Source organism: Parastagonospora nodorum, assembly GCF_000146915.1.
Source record: "Parastagonospora nodorum SN15 chromosome Unknown scaffold_36, whole genome shotgun sequence".
In the NCBI taxonomy this organism is placed as follows: domain Eukaryota; kingdom Fungi; phylum Ascomycota; class Dothideomycetes; order Pleosporales; family Phaeosphaeriaceae; genus Parastagonospora; species Parastagonospora nodorum.
The window spans coordinates 129,859-144,925 of record NW_001884584.1 but is presented as its reverse complement, the minus strand read 5'-3'; the positions used below and the strand labels follow the sequence as shown (position 1 = coordinate 144,925).

The 15,067-nt window shown below is 51.9% G+C and overlaps 8 protein-coding genes across 8 annotated transcripts; 7 read left to right on the top strand and 1 right to left on the bottom strand.

Moving 5' to 3' along the window:
* Positions 1-786: 786 nt before the first annotated feature.
* On the top strand, positions 787-2,865 carry SNOG_15194 (hypothetical protein; the record flags this gene model as incomplete). The annotated part of the gene is given in 6 exon segments (XM_001805301.1): positions 787-842; positions 904-1,090; positions 1,148-1,635; positions 1,668-2,007; positions 2,025-2,597; positions 2,764-2,865. The coding sequence occupies 6 exon segments, from the start codon at positions 787-789 to the stop codon at positions 2,863-2,865; spliced, it is 1,746 nt and encodes a 581-aa protein (XP_001805353.1).
* A 1,346-nt stretch (positions 2,866-4,211) lies between these two features.
* SNOG_15192 (hypothetical protein) lies at positions 4,212-4,604 on the top strand (the record flags this gene model as incomplete). Its single annotated transcript, XM_001805300.1, has 2 exons — positions 4,212-4,258; positions 4,319-4,604. 2 exons carry the CDS (start codon positions 4,212-4,214, stop codon positions 4,602-4,604), a joined length of 333 nt encoding a protein of 110 aa, XP_001805352.1.
* A 484-nt stretch (positions 4,605-5,088) lies between these two features.
* Positions 5,089-5,542, top strand: SNOG_15191 (hypothetical protein; the record flags this gene model as incomplete). Its single annotated transcript, XM_001805299.1, has 2 exons — positions 5,089-5,314; positions 5,346-5,542. 2 exons carry the CDS (start codon positions 5,089-5,091, stop codon positions 5,540-5,542), a joined length of 423 nt encoding a protein of 140 aa, XP_001805351.1.
* Positions 5,543-5,762: 220 nt separating this feature from the next.
* SNOG_15190 (hypothetical protein) lies at positions 5,763-6,872 on the top strand. Its single transcript, XM_001805298.1, has one exon. The coding sequence runs from the start codon at positions 5,819-5,821 to the stop codon at positions 6,602-6,604; it is 786 nt and encodes a 261-aa protein (XP_001805350.1). The 5' UTR covers positions 5,763-5,818; the 3' UTR covers positions 6,605-6,872.
* A 288-nt stretch (positions 6,873-7,160) lies between these two features.
* On the bottom strand, positions 7,161-7,534 carry SNOG_15189 (hypothetical protein; the record flags this gene model as incomplete). Its single annotated transcript, XM_001805297.1, has 2 exons — positions 7,161-7,357; positions 7,405-7,534. The coding sequence occupies 2 exons, from the start codon at positions 7,532-7,534 to the stop codon at positions 7,161-7,163; spliced, it is 327 nt and encodes a 108-aa protein (XP_001805349.1).
* Positions 7,535-12,101: 4,567 nt separating this feature from the next.
* On the top strand, positions 12,102-12,947 carry SNOG_15188 (hypothetical protein; the record flags this gene model as incomplete). The annotated part of the gene is made up of 3 exons (XM_001805296.1): positions 12,102-12,279; positions 12,326-12,540; positions 12,609-12,947. The coding sequence occupies 3 exons, from the start codon at positions 12,102-12,104 to the stop codon at positions 12,945-12,947; spliced, it is 732 nt and encodes a 243-aa protein (XP_001805348.1).
* A 739-nt stretch (positions 12,948-13,686) lies between these two features.
* On the top strand, positions 13,687-14,343 carry SNOG_15187 (hypothetical protein; the record flags this gene model as incomplete). Its single annotated transcript, XM_001805295.1, has 2 exons — positions 13,687-13,699; positions 13,844-14,343. 2 exons carry the CDS (start codon positions 13,687-13,689, stop codon positions 14,341-14,343), a joined length of 513 nt encoding a protein of 170 aa, XP_001805347.1.
* Positions 14,344-14,622: 279 nt separating this feature from the next.
* SNOG_15186 (hypothetical protein) lies at positions 14,623-15,021 on the top strand (the record flags this gene model as incomplete). The annotated part of the gene is made up of 1 exon (XM_001805294.1): positions 14,623-15,021. The coding sequence occupies one exon, from the start codon at positions 14,623-14,625 to the stop codon at positions 15,019-15,021; it is 399 nt and encodes a 132-aa protein (XP_001805346.1).
* Between the last annotated feature and the right edge of the window lie 46 nt (positions 15,022-15,067).

The following is a 15,067-nucleotide window of genomic DNA, read 5'->3' as shown; positions in this document are numbered from 1 at the left end:
CGCAAGCAAATATAGCGGATGCTGCAGAGCCGGTGAGATGTCCTGCTAATTGAGGGCCATTCTCCTGCAGGAACACGGACAGGTGAATACCCAGGCCCTGCAGCTGGGAGAATGCCCACACGGGCTGTCTCAATATGATACTCGTGGGAGAGTCCATGGGTGTGCGATGCGAGTGTGATGCCGTGGACCCTGGTCCTGATATGACCCCAAAAATAGCTCAGCTGGGCGTTGCCGGCTCAGTCTAACCGGCACGGGAGGAATTAGCTGGCAAGAAACAGATTGCACGGCCAATGACAGGCGCTACAGCGGGTGACACCACGCTTCCATCGTTGGCAAATGCCGCGAAGGGGCATATTAGCGAAGATGGCAGACAGACATGGCCTGGGCTCCTCAGACGCAAGAGTGCTATTATTAGGAGCGCCGCCCGCTCCATGATCGCTTCCTCTTGCACATCACACCCAGAGCCTCAAGATACAGCGAGTGCAGCCTCGGAGCTCCGTTGTGCGCATCACAGACATATAGCTAGCGACCGAGTCGCGGGTCTATTCTCTGCACACACTCACAGCGCGCGCCATTTTCTGCCGCTTTCCTGGGGCACCCGTCTCCTGAGTCCTGAAACCATCCAGCGTGTTCGTGGGTCTCGCTGTCCCTGCCGCCGCGCACGCTAGTACCAACTTCTTTTGTTCCTCGAGGACCCTCGACACCAGCCACAACCCATCACCGTGCCCCGTCTTCGTATCGCGTCAACGTCTAATGCGCCTGGACGTCTGATCATCCACCGCAACCATGGGCCGTCGCAAGATTGAGATCAAGGCCATCAAGGACGACCGCAACCGCTCCGTGTAAGCCAATCTGCCGTCCTGTCTAGTCTGCCGGCGCGCCGCGCGTACCGTGTAGTCGTAGTAGCCGCGAGCCAACACTGACCCTGGATAGGACGTTCCTGAAGCGCAAAGGCGGTCTGTTCAAGAAGGCGCATGAGCTCTCGGTGCTCTGCTCCGTCGACGTTGCCGTCATCATCTTTGGCCACAACAAGAAGCTGTACGAGTTTTCGTCGGGCGACATCAACGAGACGATTGGCCGGTACCAATATGTATGCACCCCGTGTCCCTGGATGGAGAGCTGCGCTAAACGATCATGACGCTGACAGGTCACGCAGTATGGCGGCGCACACGAGCACAAGGGTCCGGAGGACTTTATGGGCAAGAAGGACGGCGACGACGAAGATGAGGAGGATGAGGAGGGCGCCGTCGCTCGAGACTCGCACACCCCGCCAGAGCACGGTATGATGCCGCACCATCTGCAGCACGCGCAGGCCTTCCAGCACATCCGCCACGCGACGCCGTCTGCCTCGCCGCCAATGCCCAATGGCGGCATCCCCTTCCACCAGCGAGGCCCCTCGCCGCAGCCCGGCCACCTTTCCCGGCCAAACTCGCGAGACCCACATTCCGGACGCGCCCCAAGCTCTGGAATCTCGGCGCCTTCCACAGCCCTTACCCGTCAGCCAAGCACCGGCCGCCGCCGCCAGGCAACTATGCCTTACATGCCCCAAACCCGGCCCTTTTACAACCCGCAGAATGCCCAGCCAGATGGCCCCGGCGCCCGTCGCCAGGCCCGCCCTCTGTCCCCGCACTTCCAGTACACACATCCGCCGCCGTCGAATCCCCCAGGTCCAGCAGTTCATGCAGCAAGAACCGCGGAGACAGTCTATGCCGCCAACATTTCAGCAACAGCAGCATGCTCAGCAGCAGCAACAACATCAGCACGCACAGCAACAAGCTCAACATCAGCAGCAGGCCCAACAACAACATGTACAACAGCAGCAGCAACAACAACAACAGCAGCAGCAGCATCAACAACAGCAGGCTCAAGCACAGGCTCAACAGCAACAGCAGCAGCAGCAGCAGCAGCAGCAATCTTCCCAATCACAGCCTGTGTCGCAACCGCAACAAGAACGCCCCGCGCAGCCCACTATCACCGTTCCGTCTCCGCCGCAACATGACTTCCAGAGCCCGCCCCTACCCCAGCCACGACCACTGCACGCCTCGGCCAAGCACAGCATTTTCACGCCCATCGACGACAGCCAGTCCATGCTCGCAGCGCATTGGGGCAGCAGTAATGTGAGCTCGTCCCGCAGCGAGGTCCCGTTTATCAAGCAGGAGAACCGAGCACAATCAATCGATGTAGCTGCCATGTCTCGACTAAACACCAACGGAATCTCCCCGCCTCAACCCCCGCCACAGCAGATGGCGCAGGAGCCCCCGCAGCGAACACAGTCCACTTCGGGGATGCCCGCGATCCAGCCCATCTCGCGAACGAACAGCATGCAGACGGACCCGAAGAAGCCCAGACTGCGCGTGCAGATTCCGAGTGAACAGTCTGATGCTGGAAGCGCGACTGCCGACTCATCGCCGAAGGACTCTGGCACTACTGGGGCCACCCCTGCACGGACGGGCACAGAAGGATCACATTCTTCTGGTGTTGTCCTGCCTCCCCCGTCACCCAGCGCAAACTCTTTAATGAGTGCTGGTGCAACCGGGCCGCCAAATCCTTTTTGCTCGCCCCCCGCCACCATCCAACAGCAACTCCTATTGGCAGCCGTAAATGACATGGAAACCCCAATTTTCTGGACTACCCAGTCCGCTTTGTTGAAAACAACCTGGCTTCCCCTCGCCTTCTGCCTTCTACCCGGAGTGGGGCTCTCTTTTGCGCGGTGACTCCAACATGCTACCGAGCCCACTGACCTTTCAGACTCCGGTAGTACAGAGCGGACCGAGCTTCGCGCGTGACGACTCTGCTGACCGGGAGCGCAAGCGCAAGACCTCTGACGACGGGTCCGACTCTGGCCAGAAGAGGGTGAAAGCTTGAGTTGTTTTCTTTTCGAGAGTGATGGCGGGCTATGCCCGCCAAAAGTTTTCTTCTATACTGTACCATTATGCGCCTTTTTTCTTGTATTTGTTTTCTCTATTGCAGGCAAGCGTTGTTGTAGGATGGTTTATTCATATCGTACATTTGGGGTGTTTGAGGCGTTTGTGGATACCCACGATGATGGCCTGTTTCTTTTTCAAATTTGATACTGGCCCAGGGAGTTCAGGGGGGCAGAGAAGTGGCTAGACATATGGAGGAGCATGAAGAGTCAGTCTTCGGTGTAGATAGCTGCAATGATACCAGGATCCAGTCAGCGCAAAGCACATGCCCTTGCAGCAACTTCGTGCGACGTCATGTTGGTTGGAGCTTCTGACCAGGCCAGCGTCATAAGGCCAAGCGCCCCGCCGGTCAGCCGCAGCCGCAGGGCAGTGAAGTTGGGCAGCTATACCATCTCCGGCGACGCCTCAAGTTCTTACACGACAGCTGCGCGCCTAAGTTCAAAGCATTGAATTGCTCCGGGCTGACCTGGTCGTCACACATCTATATCAGCTCTCGCCCGCTTCTCTGCTGCGGCGCGCATCCTCACAACACCAACCCCACCATGGCATACAACAAGGGCTTCAACCCGGACAGGCTGCCTATGCACGCCGAACCGGAGCAGGTGTGTAAAGTGTATCTGACCGAACGAGAATTCGAAATCTTGACTCCCCCCAGGCCGCGCAAATGATGTCTTCCAACCCCGCGTCCGCCCAGCGCCCACCACGCACCTCCTCTGCGCGCCCCGACTACAACAAACCGCCGCCCTCACTGCCCCCCTCAGGCCGCTCCGACCTCCCCAGCCAGCGCCAGGACTATCGCCAGGACTACGCGCCGCGCCCGACCAGCTACGAAAGCCGCCCGCCGCCCGGCGCATTCCAGGACGCGCGCCCTGGATACGCGCAACAGCTACGGCAGCGGCAGGCCAGACCCGAGATATGGCGTGGGTAGTCCGCCGCCTGCGAATTACGGACATGGGCCGCCGCCCCAAGGGTATCATGGCAGACCGCCGATTGCGCAGCAGAGTAGGCCGCCGCCGACGCCCGCGCCGCCGAGGGATGCGAATGATCGCGAGGCGCTGTGGAGGTTGTTTGTCGCGGTGGATAAGGATAGTATGTTGTTGAAGTGCGGGTTGAAAGAGTGGATTTGGGGCTGACGATAGGGCAGATAATGGCAGTTTGACTGAGGCGGAACTTAGGACGGCGCTGGTGAATGGCGATTGGTCACCGTTTGATCCACATACCGTGAGGATGATGATACGGTATGTCTCTAGCTGAGTTTGAAATCGGCCTGGGACTGACGTGGATAGGATGTTCGACACCGACCGTTCCGGCTCCGTGAACTTTGACGAATTCTGGTGCGTATTTGCTTATCCTATTCTCCATGACCACTTGATTTCTGACTGACACTCTCAAAGCGGTCTCTGGGGCTTTCTCTCCGCCTGGCGCAGTCTCTTCGATCGCTTCGACGCCGACCACAGCGGCTCCATCTCGTACGCCGAATTCAACGAAGCGCTCATCGCATTCGGATACCGCCTCTCCCAGGGCTTCGTCACGCTGCTGTACCAAACCTACGACCGCAGCGGGCGCAACGCACTCAGTTTCGATTTGTTCGTGCAAGCGTGCATTAGCCTCAAGAGGATGACGGATGTGTTTAAGAAGTACGATGAGGATCGTGATGGGTATATTACGTTGAGCTTGTAAGTTGAAAAAGTTAACCCGAAAAGGGGATATGACACGGGGTATAAATGTGCATTTGCTGACTTGTGTGCTTTGTAGTGAGGAGTTCTTGACAGGTGCGCAAGCTTTATTCCTCTTCAATTCGATTTCCGCCGAGACTGATACGGGGCTTTATTAGAAATCATTCGCCAGCGATAATAAGAGGAACGAACAAACCACACGACACGGCAGCTCTGGAAATGGATGTTTACGCGGGAATCTCACTGGGCGTGCAAAGAAGAGTGAGGTCATCGTTGAACATGCGGCTCAGTTACCAACGAATTGCACCGATAAGGGAAAACGATCAATGAACACTCTACGCACGAAGGAAAACAGCATGGTAAATGCCCAAACGGCAGGCAGGCAGGTGAATGTCATCAATTTAGATACCCGTTTTAATGAAATCTACACTACCCTACTTCACCTTTTCCACCTCTAAACAACAACAATATCTACAACAACTTCCAACATGTCTTTCACATACGACTATAGGACGTTGAATAACAAGTTCACATGTCCGATCAACCACGTTTCGAGGTACTGCTTACGGGTTGTTTGCTGCAGTTGCAATCCAGGAACAGTAGTCCGCCCACTGGACACGATCCTGTTTACAGGTTTTAGCAATGATGAAAGCAACAAGGCATCTTCAGCTATGCGCACGCTCATGGGCCGCATGTACAGCAGTCCCCAATACCGTCTGTACTTATCGCTCCCCTCGTCCCACAGCTGCATCTGACCCCAGCGTGGCGGTCGATCCAGCGACGAAGATTCTGCGTATTGAGAAGATGGCAAGGATCAACGATGATGGATATTTTGATTGGGAACTTGTGCCGGACCTTCCTGCTGTTTTGGCGAAGGAGATGGATACGTATCATCCGCAACTCCCGTTTATGGTTGGGACGCCTTTTGTTGCTGTTATCTAGATTTATAGAGCATTGTGTGGAAGATGCAGAATTGGGGAGTGATGCGCGTCAAGGCGCTTTGCATGGGGTCTGAATGTGCGCGCGTAATGATTGGTGTAGGGAGTTCCATGCGCATCAACAGTCTCGTCCCCTGCATCTGTGTTTCGTATCACTGTGCCGCAATCCAATGTAACAACCGCTATAATTACGATGATGCCTCCCGAGGTCGTTGTTCGAGGCATCTTCAGTTTTTGGTCTCTGTCAAGAAGCTCTCTTGGATATCAGCCAGTCTGAACCATGCGCAATAACATAGACGATTGCACGCTCGAAGCAGTTCCTAAGTCCGAACTAGTAACATCGTACACCTACTCTGTGCCTGAGAACTCGCCGCCATACGCCCTTATCCACGAATCGCGTCATGGCCCTCCAATCGAAAGCACCGTCGAGCTGCCTCCTGACTCTCACCAGAAACCACGACGCGCACTCTTCCTGAGCTGGCCATGCCTCGTGGTCTATGCGATACTTGTAGCTGTTGCTGCTGGCGTAGTGGGAGGACTTCTGGGCAAACACATTGCAACGAAGTCATATGAGCAAGATCGCGCCACCTTTCAGCAAGGCGCATCGGGCTCTCAAGCATGTACATCGCCAGTGTCACCTGCAGCCTCAGCAACATCGACACCGACCTCGGCCAGCGCTTTCGCGATACCAACCACGGGGTGCACCCCTGTTACTCAACAACGCTCTTTCAAGTCCATTACAAAATTCCTTGCCTGGCCCTACACCACATGGTGCGCAACAGGTTGGGGCAACGACGAGCTAGTCGCCATGGCTGTTTCGACGCCGAGTGACTGTGTCGAGGCTTGCGCCATGTACAACACCCATAAGGGCAGCAATGAGCGACAATGTGTTGGTGGAGGCTTCATCCCAGAATGGGTGAATCAAAGTCAGGCGATGGAACAGTCTGGTGGTATGCCATACAACTGTTTTCTGAAGTCGAATGATACAGGAACAGGGCGAAACAACAAAAACTTCGAAGTTGTGAGTCTGTGCATGCAAGGCGCGTGTTTGGATGTCATGACTTGAGAATGCTCATCCGATAAGTTCTCCGGGCGATTGGCTGGCTATGGAATCCTCGTCTTTTTCACGCCACCCTGCAAGAGGAGCCTGACCTTCGGAAATAAGCCGACAAGCGTCGTCTTGCCGAACGAAGTATGTAGATACGCCCAGTGGGCAAGTGCGCTTACCTCTGAGCTGAGAGCTCCCGTGTACAATCATCACAACAGACCACAACAAGACAAATAGCAATAAAAGCGTTGATCCCTAGCACCTAAATAACATTGCTCCTGCAGTTACAATTATGCATAAAATACTTGCTAGTGAAGTTTAGCTTATAAATAAGTAGAGTCCTGCTAGTAACTAAAGGACTAGTAGTCAGGTAAGTAACTACTAGTAAATCCTCTCTATTGTATATTTTTAATTTTTTTTTTTTTTGCGTAGATAGTAAGAAGAGGGAGACGTTATTAGGGGGTAAGGCGATGAGGAAATAAGGGATATGAGGAAGGTGGGATGCGGTGTGGAAGTGTAGGAAGTGGGAACGAGGTATTTTTTTATTTTATTTTTCCAGACGTCAAGCTTGCAATTACCTTTTTCCATTCTTTCCGCCTTCACCAATGCTTTCGTTTTCATACACACCCTTAACACTTTCATTAGTCCGTGATTGCAAGGCGTTCGCCTGGAAATCATCAGGACCCCGAACATATACATCAGATCCATCCGTTCTAGTGTAACTGCCTTTAGACACTGTCCACGGGCTCTGGGGTAGAGATGAATGCTGGCCTGTCGATGGGTCAGTATCGTGTGCTGTGTCAGGCCGTGTTGCGTACGTGGAGGTAGTTGCGAAAGGAAGGTGTGTATATCTGCGGCGGTTGATCCTGTTGGGTTCGTTTGCTTTGAAATGTCTTTTGTTCGAGGACTTGTGCCACTGGGGGAGGAAGAATTATTGTGGCTCGACATGGTTAGAGTGATTGAGGTGATACGGATGGCTCTGATGGTGTCCGGAAGAGTTGGGAAATATGATTCGGAGATATTTAACGGAACGGCAATGTGTAGAAGGTCTTCGGACTTTATATTGAGGGTGGTTTTCGATAGCCAATTGATTGTGGGATCTCATATTTTGTTTGGGGGGGATGAAGCCGCTTTCATATCCTCTTCTTTTGCGAGTTATCTTGCGAGATAGTTTGACGACAGGGTCTCTTTGCATGTCCTTGCGCTGTGCGTTGGCTCTGGTAGGATCTCTTTCCGTATTACTCGGAATGCCTGACACTTCTTTTGTCAAACTGCGGCTCATGCAAACGCCGCTCATTGCTACCTAGACAGAGGACTTCCGAAGAGACCCTTTCGCCTTTCGGGCTTTTGCAAGGGTCGTCTTGTAGACCGGTCATTGAGACCCTTGAAGTAGGCACGAAGAATGGTGTTCGGCAATGCAAGAATACGCCGATCAGGTACGCACTGAAGTGAGCCACTGAGAAGCTGGGTACAGCTCTCTCTTGCTCAGCTCGTTCTCTTCTTCCGCGATTATACCGAATATGACATACGCGAGGCTACCTTGGTTGGACAGTCGGAAGCATGCATATTGTACAACAGCTGCCGCCTTAAGAAATGAGGGGAGCAAAGCGGGGAGTAATTGAATATGGCAGACACATGGACTAAGCCTCAAACATGGTCAACGTCCCTCAAATTGGATATCACACGCGATAGGATTGCGACAAGGCCCTACCCATTTTGTGGTGCATCACATAACATGCGCCACAGACGAAAACGCAAGCAGACTCGGGAAATCACATGTGTTATTATTGCAGTAAGCGAGCCAGATTGGCCTTAGTGCCCATGCTGTCAGCGTGCTGTTCCGGTCTGATCCCTCGCGTGTCAGTCCCGTCAGTGAGCCCTGATTGGAACTTGGCAGGGTCTCTCGATGCACTGTTATATGATTGGGTTGCTCTATAGGGTCTCACGCGGCTGGGAATGAAGACTGAGCCGTTGATTGGACAACAGATGGTGGAAAGGCGTTACGACTAACAGTGATTTTGGAGGACGCGCACAGCCGAAGGATTGCAAGGTTTCCAGGGTTGCATTGAGACCCCCTCTTTCAACCAATCACCATAGGCAAGCTTCATGTCGTCCTGCATATAATTCTCAGCTCACCCTCCCATCTCGTTCTCCTCTTCATCCGGCGAGCTTCATCCCTCCTATTTTGGCGGTTCTTTGAAGTTTCGTCGTTAAGAGAGAGTCTTCACCTATCTTAACCGCGTAGCGCGAGGCTACGGTCTCGCGCATTTCCAATCTCGAGCGACAGCGATGATCATCCAAACTTCTCATCTTGGTCCACTACAGTACACGAGCAGTGGAAGCCCGAACCGTACCCATACGACTGGTTCTCTGATGCCGCCATCGATGCCAGCAACCTTGGCCTCGATACTCTTCACTTCCAACCTTCTACATCAATCGAATCAGGATTCTCACTGGTCCCGTGGATGATTGACCTTTGTACCTGCCCCGTATCGAATGGAGCTCAAGGAGATGCACAGCATATGGAGGGCGCAAATGCTTCTCAAAAAGCCAAGCAAGAAGTCACGCCCTGCACCACTGATGCATCACTGTCAAGTATGTATAGTCTTGCAAGCCCGTCTTCGACTGCAAGCTCGCAAAAGCACAATCATTCTCGGCCGACAGTCGTGTTCTCATCACGCCACCTAAGACCCCTTGCCATGGCTACCGAACGCAACGAGTCGGGCAACCATACACAGGTTGTCCAGCATCGACAATTGACACGTGGCACGAAGGCTCCGAAACTCTATACGTGCAACCAATGCACGAAAGGCTATGCTCATGCCAAAAACTTGCGCGAGCATAAGGCAAAGCACCGAAACAAGCGGTACTCCTGCGAGATCTGTGGCGAGAGCGTTGCGGATAAGAGAAATCTTCCGAGGCACAAAAGGCTCAGGCATAGCACTCGCGGCAGACTCACGGCAGCTCCAACGGAACAAACCACCATTGATACTGAAGAAAGAAGTCGAGAAGAGACAGTAAAAGAGAAACCTACACAGGATGAGTGCAATACGGGCGGAAATTGCTTTATATGAGTGCACTTACAGAGACGTTGTATTAGCTGCGAGAAGACTAGCAGGATTAGGTTCCTCGTCTAGATGTAAAATATAAAGAGGCAGGGAAAGCTAGTTAGCAAACTTATTAATAACTAAGCTAATCTTTAGCTTAGTAGCTTATATAGCTCTACGAGCTAGGTACTAGACCTCTTAGACCTAGACAGGCGATTAAGCTAAAGATTAGCTTAATTATTAATAAGTATGCTAACTAGCTTTCCCTACCTCTTTATATTCTGTATCTAGACGAGGAGCCTAATCTTGATAGTCATCTCGCAGCTAATGCACATCTCTAGGGGCCAGATACTTTGATGCTCCTCTTCTTTCATCTCTTATTTAAGTCAGACAGCTGCATACTTGTCAACAATCCAAGCTAATCTTCGGGCTTGATAGCCCTATTCAGCGTCTCGCGATGTCCCAGCACCTAGTTTCGTGGAGCTATGTAGGCTATCAAGCCGAAGATTTAGCTTGATTGTTGACAAGTATGCAAGTTATTTCATTGGGTCATGGCTCTCGAAGTCGAGTGTTGCAGCTTGTACGCGGCGAGGGCTACGAACCTGATGCCCAGATAGATACCAGAGCCAATGCAGCAACGCTATCTATTGTAAGACTGGTTACTGCTACCGCGTTGCGTGATGCCGTGATTCAAGATGACTAGTGAATCTAGATACGCAACTCGTGTTACTGTTTCAAGCTTCAAGCGTCTTCTACTGTTATCACTCTGCTGAGTTGCATGCACTTGCATCTGCTACTTATAGCATCGTTTCAACCTTTCTAGAAACAAGAAGCGGCTAGCCCCTCCTATCTCAGTCGTCGCCCCACATAGGCGCGCGCAACAATGAATTGGGACCAGATCTAGGATAGCTCCAGGATGCAGGCGACCCTCGCTCAGTAACAGATGGTTTGAAGCACTTCTGATATCGCCGCAAATCAAAACTGCCTTCTTCAAGTTCGTTGCTATCTGGTATCTCAGCCCAACAGAATTGTGCGACAATTAGGAAGCACAGTACTATCTTCCAAAGTTGCATCGCACTTAACCCAGTCGTAAGCAGGACTCTCATACGCGGCTAGCCTGTTAAAATGCTCTTCTGTATCGACCTTACATACAGTGCCATTCACCAATCCTGACGCGCTAGGTACCAGAGCTGGGTACATGCCCCGGAGTTTTATACGGAAGCCGGAAATGATTGCAGGTTTCGTTGTTGGAAGCTCTGCGAGGTTGAGGATTGCTTGAATGACTTCGGGATCTATAAGTGAGCCATAGAAGAACATGTGACATGGCTGGAATGGCCTGTCTTGTTTACTTGTGCTTGCGGCCATGAGGCGTATGTAAAGGACCTTGTCAACGGTTGGTAGGTAGGAGGCTCTAGGAGGCAGAGGCGGAGGTTTAGGTACTGCGCTTGATGGAATTGAGACTTTCGTGGACTTTGTAGGAGGAGAAGACGGTGGTGGGGGTATGGACTCTATTTTGCATTGACGTGGGAGTTGTCCTTTCCTTGCTGTGTTGGATCCGGTCTCGGTGGTGGGCCTGGGCTCATGTTTACTTTATCGAGCACGACACAGAGCGCTAGACCTCGGCGTCTCACTTCGTAGAATTTTTTTGCTCGAACTGAATTGCTCTTGTTGTAGAGATTTTGAAGCGTCAGTCTGTTTCGTCGCGCTTATTGCGGCGAGGGTCATGGAAGATGGAGATGAAAGCCCTGGAGAGCCGCCTTCGAATAACCGCGCACAGATTGCGGCACAGTCGTGCATCAAAACGGACTTCTCCTTGTGCCACTCCTGAATTTGCTTCTGCGACTAAATTTGATTTCTCATAATCGTTTGAACTTTACGGAGGTCAATACTTTTATCCACTTCTACAAACCATGTTGGGATGTGCCTTGTCAAGCGCACGCGTTCTCATGGAAGCCTCATGGCAGCCCTGACTTCATCATCACCTTGAGAAATGTTACATATGAGACTTATTGACTTTATTTCAAGTAGTCGCTCTTCAGAATGTCATGGGAAGACGTACGGGCCGGCCGCGTGATTTGATGGGGTTGACGTTCCCGCCAAATGTCTTGGCATCCCGCCTGGCCTCATTGTTCCAGGGCCGTTGCCACTCTCTCTTTCGCATCCTCATTAATGCATACCCATTCCCCACTATTTTTCTTCGTCCCCATGTCGTTGCTTTTGCGAATCGGGCAAATCCTTCAGGGTAGGATTTGAACCTACACCATCACGAAGCAGGTCCAAGATACCGTTTGGTTCGCAGCAAAGTAGGCGATTTGCGATTGGAGGCCAAATAAGACATTAACCTTTTTTCAAGGGAGAGTCTGTTCCGGGAAACTGTCGTGGTTAAAAGTGTCGAGGATCATCCACGGGTCGAGAATGAACGAGATGTTCTCAGGAAACTCCAGCATCGCACTCCTTTCCTTCGGCCAATGATTGATGAAGTCGAAGATCCGTCACTTCCCGCGACTATCGTTCTGAAATACCTCGAGAGCGATCTCCTAGTGGAGACTGTTAGGGCGATATTGAACCGGAAGCAGATCAAGTATACATGCCGTCGCGTTCTCGAAGCGCTCAAGGTTATTCACGAAGATAATTTTGTGCATACAGGTATAAACTCTCTCTATTCCTAATACTTAGCTGACTGGAGTTGAAGATGTCAAACTGGACAACGTCTTTGTCAAATTACAACGAGATGACGACAATCGCTTCTCCGATGTCCAGCTTGGTGATTTCGGTGGATGTTACCCTGTGGATTCCGAGTGGGCTACAGCTGGAACGCGAGTCGGCACACCAATGTGGTCAAGTCCAGAGGTTCTCATGGAGATGCCCTGGAACACTGCTGCAGACATCTGGTCGTTCGGCACCTTGGTACGTCTAGCCTTCGTTGTTTTAGCCATTTCCCATCCCATTCACATACTGACACTGCTTCAATCAAGCTCATAAGCCTGATATACGGTGGGGACTTCAACCTCTTTCGACCTAAACTTGACCGAGACCACGAAGAATATCTGGCAGAAGTTATGATGCAACAATTTCGCTACTTTGGGCCTTTCCCTGCAAAGATTGCAGACATTGCTAGCGAAAAAACTGTTCAGTCAATTCTGTGGTTGATGCAAGCGATACCACAAGAGAAGCTTACATCATTTTCACGCACGACGGAGAGAGAAGTCTGCAAGCGGGACAAAGACTTTATTGGCAGAATCATGATGCTGGACTGGAGAGATCGACCAACCGCGAAGGAACTGTTAGAAGATGAGTGGTGGAACGATGATTAGTGTCGAGTTACGAAACCAACAAACTCTTTGTGTACAAGCGCATCACATTGTCTTATCATAGTCTTGGAATATAGGCGCATTTGCGTTACAAATTGACTTTGAATGTGCACTTTCACCTAGCTTAGCTCCGACGTTGCAGTCGTTCGTTCTGAACCATTCGACGAGCCTGGACGCTTTTGATCATGACAATCTTCGCTCCTTAGCAAACACAAGTAGTACAAGTCAACACCATTCTGAATGAAGCTCAACTACAGTAGGAAGCGACGAGGGTGGAACGACTGGCAGCCCCTCACATGGACTGAAGCTGTACACAGGCTCGCGCCGTCAAACCCCAAACAGATCATGATACTATATATCTTAGCTTTCGGCTATAAAATGGCCCTGTTCAATGGCGTAGGTTCCCAGTCTTCCTTTAGGAATCTGCCCTGTCCGAAAAAGAGACGACATATGTCAAAAGTGCTACCCCCGAAAGAGTTAGGAAATCTGCAGCTGTCACACATAACTGGGGGCCATGCGTGTGCCGAGTTAGCGCTTAAGGCCGATTTGGGTATACTGTGATAACGACCAACAAAGAACACGAAGTGCCTCGCAAACTTCGACAGCAGATTGTCAGTGCGCACAACGAAGAAAACACACTTTAATCCAGAATCGTCTTCTGAGCCACCTATCACGGCACTTGTTGTAAGCGCCGGAGCCTGTTGAATCATGTACTGTTGTAAGCGCCGGAGTCTATTGAATCATGTACTGTTGCGGTACAGCAAAGTTGTAATTGCGAAGTGCCTCGAAGCCCGGACCAACTTTGATAAACCGCCATCAGATTGCCGAGTGACCTGAACGCTGCAAAACTCGCGCGCCTTCTCGACTAATCAAGTTTTGCTACAGAAGAAAGCGACCAGGAACATTACAGACTGGGCTATGTGCGCCGTATGCGCTCTCAACACCAGTAATCACATTTGCCGCTCGCTTCAGCCTCGTTCCCACCGTGCCTCTTTGTTCGGCAGACGTTAGGGGTAGGCTGACTCAGGATCCTTATTATACTGAGTCCGCTTTACACGCTTCTGGCAGCCTTCATTGTAATACTGTTTTTCAATCTTTGGACGTTCCACGGTACTGGCTTCCAGATCCTAATCATGCACCAATAGCACCGTCGTCAGCGCCGCCAATGCTAGCTCCACCAGACCCCGCAGCATCAGAGCCAGAGGAAGCACCACCAGCGGCGGTACCCACAACCCAGGCGGTAGAGGAGTACAGGGGCATACCGAGGAAGCTTTGGTACAAACTGGGACCTCATGGCATGAGCGACGAGATCCGTGATTGGACCAAGACCTGCATCGACAGTAATCCAGGTTACGAGGTCGAATCGATGACAGAGGAAAAAGCGGCGACGAGATGGTAAAGAGGGTGTTCGTCTTGCGGTCTAATATCGTGGAAGACTATCTTGCGCTCCCAATTCCAATCTTCAAAGCCGACATACTGCGATACGTTATGCTGTACGACCTGGTCCGACCTCGACATATCCTGCGAAGGCGTTCCGATCGACGAGTAGGTTCCAGAAGAATACAGAGAGACCGCCGACCTGGTGGTAGGCTGGGAGTTCGACTGGGGATGGCCAGGCAAATTCGTCCGGCAATTCGCAAGTTGGACGATTATGTCGAAGAAGGGGTCGACACACACGATGCAGGTCATAGATGATATCTTCGAGACGCTACATCAGAAGCCCATGGAGCACAACGTTACGGTGGAGAACGTGACTCTGGAAATGATGGGAGACGTGGTAGATTTCTCCGGACCGCGACGCTTGACAACCGGCGTGTACAAGAGCTTGAGCAAGCAGCTGAATCAAACGATTGGGGAAGACGATCTGTCGAAGCTCCTGCAACCAAAGCTAGTCGGAGATGTTCTCGTCATGCCAGGACGCTCGTTCGCGGCTTCGTCCAACACGTACACGGAAGAAGAGAAGGCACAATTGCCGCCAAAGCTTGTGCTACACCATTATGCGGGTTCGTGGAAGAATGACAAGGGTGGCGAAGACTATGGCGATTTATCATTTAAGATGATGAGCTTTCAGACTTAGAGCTGGTCCACAGGCCGCTCCTGAAAGGAAACCCAAATCAGCGACT

What these genes read in the sequence shown, in the direction of transcription:
- SNOG_15190 (XM_001805298.1), top strand. Translation starts at nt 5,819, where the DNA reads ATGCGCAATAACATAGACGATTGCACGCTCGAAGCAGTTCCTAAGTCC.